Consider the following 13647-nt stretch of genomic DNA (forward strand, 5'->3'; position numbering starts at 1 on the left):
TCTCACCATTATCAATTGAATAGCTGAAGGCAAGGAGCTTATTACACTCCTCGGCCCTGCAAATTTATTCTGATGCAGCGCCATAAAAAAGATGGCTCATCAGAATATGATTATCAGTAAACGGTTGTTTCGGCGTTCTCATTCCTCATTACTACGCAGTATGGTACTGGTTGGCTGGGTGAGATGCCTTTGACACAACTCTTTGGTTGGGTACTGCTTCTTCTTGAGAAGAGCAAATTATTATAAGTTAAGATGCATAAAGCATAAGCCACTTTTAATTTTACCACCTCACACAAAGTTATGCCTTGCACATCTTTCTTATTGTCCCCTTCAAGTCATGGCCCTTTAAAAGGATATTTCGATTCTGCATATTTATGGCCAAAGACGTCTGTTAGGTTTCGGTCTCGCCTTAGGGACATGCGCCTCTCTCCAAAATGGAACTGTGTTGTTAGGCCGATTTTATGAAATTCCACTCAAAACAGAGAGCCTTCCACCTCTGGAGGCTTCCTTACCAGATGGGATCGGACGGGTGGCTGTGTGTAGTCTCTGCGGTATAAAAGATGTTTGACTGCAAGAGTATATTAACTGGGAAAAGTAATATAAACTGTCAAGTTTTAGGACTAGTGACCAGAAATTGACTGCAGGTCTACCATACCTGTAACACGACAGATGATATCAATCTACTGTTACAGAATTGGCAGAGTATACGAGGCGGTGCTGATAAGTATTGAGCCTTACCCACAAATATTGAGCTGGGAAGCTGAACCTGCCACACTATTCTACATATTCCCAAGGATGTCAATGCACTTGTGACTTCTCTTCTGCAGCTTTTTTAGTCCCTGAAATAGAATTCTTCCGACTGCTGGTCAAACCACTCATCTGCAGCACTAGTTGCATCCAAAGCATTCCCAAACCGTTGTCCCTTAAGGTGTTTTTTGAGATTGACTACCATCTGTTCCTCAGACGGAGCCTGGTGGGGCGACTAGGGTGGATGGGGCATCAGTTGAAAGCCTAAGGAGGTCATTTTTGCAATACTGGTACCTGCAGTGTGTGACGGGGCATTGTCATGCAACAGAATGACACTTTTTTCGCTTTCCTCAACGTTTTTCCTTAATATATTGTCTCAGCTTTGTCAATAATGAATAGTAATATGTTGCATTGATGGTTGAACTCTTTGGGAGCAGAACTCTCTTATCTCAAAAAATGGTTGCCCTTTGCTTCTGCGCTGACTTTTGCACACAGAACTTCTTTGGCCTGGGGGAACCGCTATGCCTCCATTCCTTAGACTGTTCGTTTGTCTCTGGTTACTGGTGATGAGACATGGATCTACAGTTATGATCCAGTTTGTTCAGGAAATCCGACTCATTTCTTGCAAAATGCTCCAAAACAGCCACTGGTGTCCCCATACGCCTCCTCTTCTCCTGTTTGATTGTCAAACGTTTTGGGTTCCACTTGGCTGTAAGCTTTCTCATTCCCAAGTGGTTGTGGATAATGGCACCAACTGTCTCACGTGCTATCCCTAGATATGTAACAATACTTTTGGCTGATATTAGGCGGTCCTCCATGATCCTGTCATGGATGGCTTTCACATTTGAGGGCACGGAGACTGAGACAGGCCTTCTACTGGGTTTCTCACTGTCAACCCCGAAATGGCTAGTTTTAAAACTTCTGGGAAAGGCTCAAAACTTATCAACACCCCCTCGTAGAGGTTTGCAGCACATTTGGCTACAATTTATATTGTAAAGGCTTCCCAAAATGATTGCAAATGGTTGCAAAAATGCATTATGTAATATCTTTTCACTAGTGGTACACTTTAACAATAAAAGACTTGTAATGACCATTCTATATGCATTTGTTCTGCAGCATTCCACTGTCTTCCCGGCTTCTACACCCTCTGGCTTATCAGATGATCCTAACTCCACCTCACAGTCTGGTCCCAGTTTCATGTGGCCATCCAATCCTCCCCCTCGCTACTCTCCACCTTATTTTCCACCGGATGAAAAGCCTCCACCTTACACACCATGATCCTCCTGGCACAGATCTTCGTCTCTTCCTACAAAATATAGGCCAAAAGCCCGCCAAATAATAGGTTTTATATATTTACGGAATACCTGTAAAGATATCCGTGTGGAATGAATGACTGTAAATTATATGTGTACATGTGTGCAAGATGCCCCAGGTGCAACATGGACTTTTTAACTTCTGCCAAATGGAAAATGCACATTGTCCGCTTTATATGGATGTGCTGAAATCGGGGGAAAAAAAATAATTTAACGGTGCATTAATTGTAGGACTAGCCTCTGTGCTTCATTTGTTGTACAAGTGTATACTTTTTTGTTACTGTGTGTAGTGATTCACAGATTTTTTTTTTTCCCCCCCCATGGCCACTGTGTGAAACTGCAATGCCTGGGCAATCTCACCGCTGCAACTTGTCTTTGGCTCATGCTTCCTCCTTTTCAATCAAAGCACCAGCAAAAGCAAGAGACACTGGAGATATGAGATTGTCTATCGAAGCTCTAGTGGCTCAATAGGAGTTTAAAAACGTATCGATGAGAAGGCCTTTGAGTAGTTGACTTGTAAACTACCAGTTAATGTAAACTTGACACAGAAGATACTGTTTACATCCAAATCCAGGGATTCTACCATGTATGGGACTGAGAAATAACTGGGAAGTCTCATTTTATCACGCAACATCGGTGCCTCTTAATTGTATTATAAGTTTGTGAAGATATCACTATGTAACATAAAATAAAGTCTGATGTGCAACAATGCTGTGATTACCGCCAATATCCTTTTTTGGGGGTATTTTTTTTTTACGTCAGTCAACTTTATAAGCACTGTACTTATTGACAAAATCATTGTAAAATCAAGTGTAGGTAGTTTCCTATTCCAGTTGTGTCCAACTCTTGGACACTCTGTAGTTTGGGCCTCATCAAGCTTCTCTAGTCCTTTACTTCAACTCACAAGTGTAATAGGCTACACATTCAACTTTGATTTGGTCATAAATCCATTTAGAAGATTGTTCGAGAGAAAGGGACTGGAGACCGAGCCATTAAAGAGTCAGTCCAACCGATTTGCTGAGAACCCTGCTGTTCCTTCGGAAGGGGTCCATCTACGGATGCTTTCATTGGAGTATACATCAGGGCATAATCGGACTGTGCAGCTAGATCTGGCTCTGTAATATTGGTGCATTGATCCAACCAGTGTTCTTGGCCTTCCTCTTAGACTTGAGAAAGCTGAGCATTAGAGATGAGCGAGCACCCAAATGCTCGGGTCCGCGTTATTCGAGTCGAGCTTTTCGTAAAATTCGAGAGCTCTACTCAAGTAACGAACCCCATTGACTACAATGGGACAATGGGAGACCCGAGCATTTTTGTATGTTGGATGCCGGGTGCCAAGCTTTTTTTTTTTTTTTCTTGGTTCGTGTGTTCTCTCTCCTTCTCTCTCTCCCTCAGCCAAAAAGTTTGCCATTGACGCTCGCGCTAGGGGCCAAAAACTGGGGCGGGGTCGAACATTGCGTGATGCTCATTCGAGTAACGAGCACCATCGCGTACGCTAAGACTTGAACAAGCATCAAGCTCGGCAGAGTACGTCTGCTCAACTCTACTGAGCATAAATTTTGCCTGGACCTACTGCCTGTAGTGTGCAAGTGCAGTATTGTCTCGTCTCGAAATATGGATGGAAAAATTGACTGACGTTGCGTGTAGTGTTTGCCAGTGCAAATTTCCTCCATGTGATTTTGCATAATGGGTAAGGAGAAGGAAGAGGCACATCAAAGGCAATATGGGGCTTGTAGTAAATTGCCTTTCTCTGATTCTTTTCCTGTTCCATGTGGCGCTGGGGTGGAAGAAGGAGCTGGGAGTAAAGGTACATCTGCTAAACTTTATACATCACAAACCGTTTCTGTGACCATTTCTCTATCTCTGGTTTGACAGGACCAATTCCTCATAAAGCCATTTCTCCTAAAACATCCCAATCTATTTGGTTTCTATGAGGAGGTAAGTTCTAGACTGGACCGGGGAGAGTTATTGGATCTCGTATTTCTATTTTTTTTCCAAAGCATTTGATGCTGTGTCGCATAAAAGGTTGGTATATAAAATGAGAATGCTTGCCCTGGGCAAGAATGTGGGTAAGTAACTAGTTAGTGATAAGTGGTTATTAATGGTGCATACTGATTAGGTCATTGTTACTAGCTGAGTACTATAGGGGGCAGTATTGGGCTCTATTAATACATTTAACCTCGTCGAGGGATTGTATAATGATGAAATATCAATTACTTGACATAGTTTTGTATCATCTGCAAATATTAACACTAGAGAAAAGAATGTGGTTAGAAATGGATCTGGAGGAGTTGGGGGCAGAAAAGTGGCAAATGCCGGTTAACACTGATAAATGTAAGGTTCTTCACATGGGCAGAGGAAACGCTTGTCACCATTACACAGTAAGGCCTTAGACGGGCGTTTTTAGCCGCGATTTGCGCATGCGCATGCGTCCGGCGATTTTATAAAACCATTGCTTTGCAATGGTATCGGACACATGAGCGCTTTTTATGCGCTCGTCCGATAAATTATAGAACAAAAAATCGCAGATCGCACCTATCTGCGATCTGCGATTCCTGTTCTCTTCTCTATATGTGCTCAATGGGGCCGGCGGCAGCAGCGCCGACCCCATTGAGAACATATAGAAGACAAATCATTCTTCTCTGCCACAGCTGTAACAGCTGTGGCAGAGAAGAACGATGTTTGCCCATTGAATTCAATGGAGCCGGCAATACAGCTGCTCCATTGAAAGCAATGGGCTGCCGGCGTGCGCGGGGTTAATTGTCGGGAAGGGCTTAAATATATAAGCCCTTCCCTTCAATTCATCCTAAAATGTGTTAAAATAAAAAAAAATTGGATACTCACCTTTCCGCTGCAGCCGGAGTCCAGCCGTGGCCGCTGTCAGTTCTCCTGAACTGCTTCTCGGCACTATTCAGCCGGCGGGGCTTTAAAATCCCCTCCTGCTGAATGATCTGCCTCTGATTGGTCACAGCCCTGACCAATCAGAGGCAGGTTTCACTCACACACCCATTCATGAATTCATGAATGGGTGAGTGACTGCTGCCTCTCAGCGCTGAGCCAATCAGGGGCAGGTCTGACTCACATCCATTCATGAATGGGTGTGAGTGAGACATGCCTCTGATTGGCTCAGCGCTGAGCCAATCAGGGGGCAGGTCTGACTCACACCCCCTTCACACCCACAGCAGGACGGCCGCGCGGAACTCCGGCTGCCGGGAGCAGGTATGTATGTATATGTATGTATGTATGTGTGTGTGTAATATATATATATATATATATATATACTAGCGTACCCGTCGCGCGTTGCTGCGAAGACAGACATACATACATACTTCGTTTTTATATATCTAGATGACGGCAGCAGTGACCACTGAGGTTTTGTAGGCCGCTGCTTCCCCCTTGCAGGCTGAATAAAATAGCCGTTGTGTGAGAATCGCTGGGGGAGGGGGGGAGACATTCTTACTGCTGGGAGAATTGCTGGGGGGGGAGGGGGAGACATTCTTACTGCTGGGAGAATTGCTGGGGGGGGAGGGGGAGACATTCTTACTGCTGGGAGAATTGCTGGGGGGGGAGGGGGAGACATTCTTACTGCTGGGAGAATTGCTGGGGGGGGATGGGAGACATTCTGACTGCTGGGAGAATCGCTGGGGGGGGATCGGAGACATTCTGACTGCTGGGAGAATCACTGGGGGGGGATGGGAGACATTCTGACTGCTGGGAGAATCGCTGGGGGGGGGTGGGAGACATTCTGACTGCTGGGAGAATCGCTGGCGGGGGAGCGGAGGCATGACTGCTGGGAGAATCGTTGGGGGGAGGGGGGGCATGGTGACTGCCAAGAAAATCTCTGTGGGGGAAGAGGGGCATGATGACTGCCAGGAGAACCGCTGGGGGGGAGCCATTATGACTGCTGGGGGAACCACTTGGGGGGAGGGGGGCATTATTATTGCTGGCGGACAGCTGGGGGTGGCATTGTGACTGCTGGTGGACCACTGGGGGGGGGGGTATTATGACTGCTGGGGGAACCGCTGGGGGGGGGGGGCGGGCATTTTTACTGCTGGGGGACCGCTGGGGTATGTCACTCTTATTACTAATGGGGGGAGTGTCACTATTATTACTGCTGTGGGATGTCACTATTATCGCTGGGGTGAAGGTGTCACTATTACCGCTGGGGTATGTGTACATGTGGCAGAAATGGGCAGGGCTCTTTCAGAATAGACCGGGTGCAGATTTTGACTGCTTTTTAGATGCGGAAATGCTGCAGAATTTTCCAAAGAAATCTCCGCTGAGGACATTCTGCAGTATTTCCGCGTCCAAAAAGCAGTCAGAATCTGCACCCGGTCTATTCTGAAACAGCCTTGTCCTTTTTAGAACGACGGGGGTAAAATCATACGTTGTGATAAGCCCCGCCCCCTGACGTGTTGGTGCGATACATAAGTGGGTTTTGGGTTGTAGTTTGGGCACTCGGTCCCTAAAAGGTTCGCCATCACTGGCCTAGTACATGTTTGCCCACTTCCAACTCCAATGGAGACTGACTGTAAATGGCTGGCGTGCTCTAGTATTTATGGTTTCAAGCTGTACGTGTCATTGCATACAGTCTATCTATCTATCAGGGTTATTGCATACAGTCTATCTATCTATCTATCTATCTATCTATCAGGGTTATTGCATACAGTCTATCTATTTATCTATCTATCTATGACATCAGGAAATGAGAGAATTAGATTTTGTAGGCCGCTGCTTCCCCCTTGCGGGCTGAATAAAATAGCCGTTGGGTGGAACATACAATTTATCCGGCTGCTGTGGCTTCTTAGGAAGATATCCTAGTACTTGTTTACCCACTTCCAACTCCAATGGTAATTGGCTGGCGTGCTCTAGTGGTTCCAAGCTGTACGTGTCATAATAGAGCCTTAATGACATCACAGTGCAGCTTTATAGAACATGTTGGGGCATGTTCAAGGGCGTCCGATGTTGATGACATCAGTGATGACATCACAATAGCAGGTGGCTTACTTATTCGATCTACGTGGGGGGGGGCGTAACTTTCGACGACGCTCGCGCGCCATTTATCGTAGGATATTTGTACTATGCCTATAATCTTCCCAGGAGTGTACTTAACAACTTCCCAAAGTTTCATGGCGATCGGATGAATGGTGTAGTAGCGCATAAAGGACAAACAGACACGCAGACACGCAGACACGCACGCAGACAGACATACATTCAATTTTATATATATATATATATATATATATATATATATATATATATATATATATATATATATATATATATAAATTTTATTTTTACACATTTTAGGATGCATTGCAGGGAAGAGCTTATATATTTAAGCCCTTCCCGACAATTCATCCCGGGCTCGCCCGCAGCGCATTGCTTTAAATGGAGCGGGCTCTATTGCCGTCTCCATTGAATGCAATGCGCTGGACAGCTCCAGCCCATTTCTAATGAAACGCGGCTAGGAGCAGATTTTCGGGCGATTTGCGGGCGACTTGCGCGCACCGGTCACGCGATTTGCGGATGCGCATCCGTCATGCGATCCGCAAATCGCGCGAAAAAACGCCCGTCTGACTAAGGCCTAAATGGGAAACACTGACATGGAAAAGGAATTGGGGGGATTTTAATTAACTGTAAGCTTAAAGGGGTTGTCCCGCGGCAGCAAGTGGGTCTATACACTTCTGTATGGCCATAATAATGCACTTTGTAATATACATTGTGCATTAATTATGAGCCATACAGAAGTTATAAAAAGTTTTATACTTACCTGCTCCGTTGCTAGCGTCCTCGTTACCATGGAGCCGACTAATTTTTGCCCTCCGATGGCCAAATTAGCCGCGCTTGCGCAGTCCAGGTCTTCTCCTGTTCTCTATGGGGCTCCGTGTAGCTCCGTGTAGCTCCGCCCCGTCACGTGCCGATTCCAGCCAATCAGGAGGCTGGAATCGGCAATGGACCGCACAGAAGAGCTGCGGTCCACGGAGGAAGAGGATCCCGGCGGCCATCTTCACCGGTAAGTATAGAAGTCACCGGAGCGCGGGGATTAAGGTAAGCGCTCCGGTAAGCTTTCTTTAGGTCCCTGCATCGGGGTTGTCTCGCGCCGAACGGGGGGGGTTGAAAAAAAAAAAAAACGTTTTGGCGCGGGACAACCCCTTTAACTGGAGCAACCAGTGTCAGGCAGCTGCTGCCAAGGAAAATAGGATCATGGGGTGCAACAAAAGAGGTCTAGGGGCACAGGACGAGAACATTGTTTTTCCTCTCTACAAGTCACTGGTCAGACCACACATGGAATATTTGTGGACAGTTTTGGGCATCGGTATTCAAGAAGGACATATCAGAGTTTGAGCGGGCATAAAAGTGGGCAATTAAGTTAATAAATGGAATTGGCGGACTACAATACCCAGAGAGGTTATCAAAATTGGGGTTATTTGGTATAGAAAAAAGACGGCTGATGGGTGACCTAATAACTATGTATAAATATATCGGGGGGATAATACAGAGATCTCTCTTTATTATACTCAGTATTGTAACAAGGGGCGCCCTCTATGTCTAGAGGAAAGAAGGTTTCTATTATAATGTCTTAGTTTTATGCCAATAAGGAAGATTGAAAAATCCCTCTGCCCTCCACCTATTGGATGGCAGCATTCCTTCAAATCAGTCTTATGTCCTCACCATGCGAGAAACGGGTAGAGCTACATGCATATGAAATCTGAGGTATTGTAGGGGGCATACAAAAGCAGAAACAAAAATTGTACAGATGTAAAAGGTAAGTACAGTTTGGGGTTTTTTTGGGGGGGGCGGGGCGTCTAAAGAACTTAGAGCCCTTCATTATGGAGTCAGAAGTTATGGCAATTAAACAAGTAGCCAAAAATAAAAAACACCAGGCATAGATAACATACTGGCAGAGCTATTGCTGCCAGTACCACTGAAAACCATCACAGCGCTGTGCCAGGCAGTATGGGCATCGACACAATGGCCACAGGACTGGAAAAGATCTGTCTTCATCCCTCTACCAAAGAAAGGTTACTCCATGTGAGTCAATTGAGGCAGGATCTCCAAAATTTAAGGGAACCGGTCACTAATATGGAAGACAAGGTCTCTGCGCTGGACGACACTGTGTCTCCAATGTCAGCTACTGTATGAGAATTCACACAAAAAGTGGAATTCTGGAAGCAAAAGGCGGATAATTTGGAAAATAATAACATTTGTGTTGTGGGCCTACCAGAACGCACTGAGGGGCAGAGGCCTGAGAAGTTTATGGAACGTTGGCTGCACAAACTTTTCTCAGATGCTTCCTATCACAAGTCTTTGTGGTTAAATGAGCTCATAGTGCCCATGAAACCACCTATACCGAGTGCTCCTCCTAGACCCCCTGCTTGCAAGATTGCTCAACTCCCACGATAGTGATGTGATCCTACAAGCTGCCAGGAAAGGAGGCTCTCTTCGGTATGACAATGCTGCAATATCCATTTTCCCGGACTTCTCAGCGAATCTTCAAAGACAGAGAGCATCTTTCTTCGGGATTAAAAGGCAAATCGGGGACCTCCAGCTGCCATAATCCATAGTACACCCGGCGCACCTGCAAGTGGTGGATGGCGACCGCACTCGCTTCTCCTTTCCATCTGAAGCTAAGGCATGGCTGCCCACTAAACGTCAACTAGAGAGACTGTAAAGTATACTTAACCATTCTCCTTTATCAGGCACTGGTACTTCTTTGTGATGTGTGGACATGCACCCAAATCGCCCTGACGCACCCCAGACACTCTTAAGCTTAATTACTTATCTTATCTTTGAATCTGTGACAGTCAGATCAGGATATATTTTCATCGTTTACAGATGACTATGTTCTCTTCTCCTGGGGGCTGTTGTTCTCTCTCTTTCTCTTCTCCCTCCCCTGCTGGTGCCGAAAATTGTTACTTACTAGAGATGAGCGAGCCTGCTCGGATAAGGCAGTTACTCGAGCGAGGCTCGCTCGAGTAACTGCCTTATCCGAGCAGGCTCGCTCATCTCTATTACTTAAACATTCTAGGGGGCCCCCTTAGACAATATTTTACAGTTTAGCTTTGCTCTTTATTCTTGTAACATTTAATACATATTACCTCAGGTATAGCTAAATTTAAGCTATACTAAGTAGGTTTTCCCAAATATTGAATTGCCACATACAGCGTCTTTAGAATACCTGTAATTTTTACTGTTCTATAATGGTAAATTAGTTTTCAGCTTGGAACATATTGAGTTAGTGTCACTAAATTGCATATGTCAAATGTTTTATACCTACTTTAAGGATATATAGAGATATTGCTATATTGTAACATTGTAACTATGTCATTGGGAGCTATGATGATCCTACCCTGCCTCTCCTTAAATACACCCCCATATGCCTGAGATAGCTTTTGTGTCCTGGAATGTCGGGGGTATGGGATCAGCCAGGAAAAGGTCTGAGTTATTTATTTTTTTTCTTCCTTCCTCTGATGCACTTATGGAGACCTCAGGTGGTATGTTTGCAGGAGACCCACCTTATTCTGTAAACATTTTATCGAAGAATTGGGTCCAATGGTCCGCTCACTCCTACCACACGTCATACTCTAGGGGTGTCTCCCTGCTAGTAGGAAGGTCTATTAGATAGGAGGTAGAACAGTAAAAACGGATCCAGAGGACAGACTTATTTTTTGTGCATGCTAAAATTAATGACCCTTATGTCGTCCTCTGTTACAATACTCCACCACCTGGATCAACGGCTCTACTGGCTGATGGCATTGCGTTTACTGCATTCTTGCCAAAAGCGTCAATCATCTGCATGAGGGGTATGAACGTGATAATGGACCCTTCGCTAGATAGATTTGGGGGGCAATGGAGGGAGGGAGATATGGGTATGACCTGGCTGGCTTTGATGACTTCGATAACAGGGTGGCTGGAGATGTGGCGCATATTTCACCCACGACAAGAATTTTCCTGCCATGCTGCCCACAATCACTCCCTTAACCATATTGATTATATATATTTGGATCTCCTTCCTGAAGATTAGGGAGAATTTATTGCTAATCCTTCGAGGGAGGGGGGGGGGGGGGAGGAGATTTGGAGACTCCCTTATTAAGTGGGCCTCTATACTATATAGATCTCCAGTGGCCATGGTCATGGTGAATGGCCTGGCCTCTACCTCCTTTCCACCACGCAAGGGCACCTACCAGAAACAGAAGCAGAGGATATGTAAGATTAAAACTGAAAGTGAAAAAATGTGCCTCTACTTGAATTTAAAGAAGACTAAGATTATTACAACTGGAAAAAAAGGCCAAATTCAAACCAAAATTGACAATGAGGTCATAGAACGCGTGTGAGACTATCTTCCTTGGCTCAAAAAGTGACCAGTCTGGAGAATCTATGCCAGAGATCAAACGAAGGATAACATTGGGTTAAAGTGCACTGCTAAACATGGGCAAAATCTGGAAAAGTAGTGTTATTCCCATAGCAACTAAACGCAGGATAGTGCAAACCACCGGTTTCCCCATAGCTAAGTATGGATGTGAAAGCTGGACTGTGAAAAAAGCGGATAGAAGGATTGATGCGTCTGAGCTGTGGGGCTGGTGAAAGCTGCTGCGTATGTCCTGGACGGCGAGAGTAACACACAGAGAAGTCCTGAATCATAAGAAATGATCTATCACTGGAGGTCAAGAAGCCTGGGTCAGGCTCACATTATTTGGCCATGTAATGGAAGCAGAGTTGCTAGAAAAATCTGTAATGCTTGGACAGATCAGTGGCAAAAGAAGACCTGGCCACCAAAGGACATGATGGCTGATACTGGCATGGATATCACACAGCTGAAAGAAGCAGTGTAAAACCGAAAAACATGAAGGGAGCTCGGCTTCAGGGTCGCTGAGGGTCGTGAATGACTAAATGGCTAACAACAAAACCCACGAGGCCGTTCTACACAGAAGCGAAAATAGATAAATCAGTCAGCGTAAAGCCGGCCAGCGATCAGGTGAAGGATAAATAGTTAGCTTTTCATTCATTTTACGTAAGGCATAATAAACATCATTGCCCCGTTCACTAATCATTTGGTTTAAATACGGATTGTTCAGTCATTCTAATTTAGTGAATGTGAATGACTAAAAGCTTTCTCGTACGAGCCTACAGTGTATCTGCCTGTATAATCAGGCTGCACCAGCGAACTCTGTGATATTGTTCCTTTGTTCAAATGATAAACCGCTTGGTGTAAAAGGACCCACCTCGTGAGGAGCCCACAGTTCTTGATCAGGCTCAGCAAGCCTCCTAAGCACTTTACTTTCCGCATGATAGCCTTGCTGTCCCAGAAAGTGATGCTTCTATCGCAGCAGAGATGATCTGTCACAAAGCACTTCATCTATAAAGGCATTCTGCGGAGATCAGCACTGCGGGTTACAAATCTGAAAAAGCCTCTTATTTTCTTATTATGACACAAGTCAAGGTAGGAACTTGGGAAGATTTTGTTACTGGAGGAATGATGGCTATGAGCATCTTTTTTTTTTTTTATGGAGGGCTTAATAACTAAAGTATATTCTGTTACTTTAAAAACACTTGGTGGTGCTTAAAAAAAAAACATTTAATAGTAAATTTGCAACCACCCATTACTTCCTTTAAAAATATTTAATTCTAGGTATACAGTACTGTTAAGAAAATTGTAGATCAATATATCAGTTAATTGTTTTTCTATTTGATTGTAGACTAGAAAGATTTAGCATGATGCTAATATAAGTAGTGAAGGGGTTAAACGAAACCTGTTCTATACCACGGATAAAGACAGAAAATAAGACAGTTTCTCAGACTGCCTCCCTTGCATTCCTTTTTTACTGAATTCATAACGGTTTCATTGTATGTTATAGTTACACCTTCAAAGGTGCATCTTATGTTAAACATTTTAGTTGTACCCTATCATGTATTCTTATTAACCCCTTCCCGCTCCATGACGTACCGGTACATCATAGAGCGGCGGGGTATGTATGAAGAGAGGTTGCGTGGCAACCTCTCTTCATACAGTGCGGGCGTCAGCTGTTTATAACAGCTGACACCCGCGGGCAATAGCCGCGATTGGCCGATCGCGGCTACTAACCATTTAAATGCTGCTGTCAATTCTGACAGCGGCATTTAAATCCCCCGAACGATGTTCGGGGGTCCCACACGCCCCCCCCCCCCCCCGCGGTGAGATCAGGGGAGCCGTGCAGGTGTCATGGCAGCCGGGGGCCTAATGAAAGGCCCGAGGGCTGCCTTACCAGACTGCCTATCAAGCCATCCCCGTGGGGTGGCTTGATAGACTGCCTGTCAAAAAGCAGTATGATGTAATGCTGTAGCATTACGTCATACTGCAGGAGCGATCAAAGCATCGCATGTTAAAGTCCCCCAAGGGGACTTCAAAGTAATGTAAAAAAAAAAAATCAATAAAGTTTTTTTTTTTAATTGTAAAAAAAAAAAAAAGTTGTAAAAGTTTAAATCACCCCCCTTTTGCCATATATATTATTAAAAAATCAAAATCATACAATAAAAATATGTATTTGGTATCGCCGCGTCCGTAAAAGTCTGAACTATCAAAGTAGTGCATTATTTTTCCCACACG

At 44.8% G+C, this 13647-nt stretch overlaps 1 protein-coding gene across 1 annotated transcript in view; it reads left to right on the forward strand.

The window, feature by feature from the left end:
- Positions 1-2769, forward strand: part of TMEM255A (transmembrane protein 255A) — a 50738-nt gene extending 47969 nt beyond the window's left edge. The window contains exon 9 of the mRNA XM_066581686.1: positions 1864-2769. Coding sequence (XP_066437783.1) covers positions 1864-2025 — 162 coding nt within the window. The 3' untranslated portion in view covers positions 2026-2769. The remainder of the gene's footprint in view (positions 1-1863) is intronic.
- Positions 2770-13647: the final 10878 nt, after the last annotated feature.

Source organism: Eleutherodactylus coqui, chromosome 10 (assembly GCF_035609145.1).
Source record: "Eleutherodactylus coqui strain aEleCoq1 chromosome 10, aEleCoq1.hap1, whole genome shotgun sequence".
NCBI lineage: Eukaryota > Metazoa > Chordata > Amphibia > Anura > Eleutherodactylidae > Eleutherodactylus > Eleutherodactylus coqui.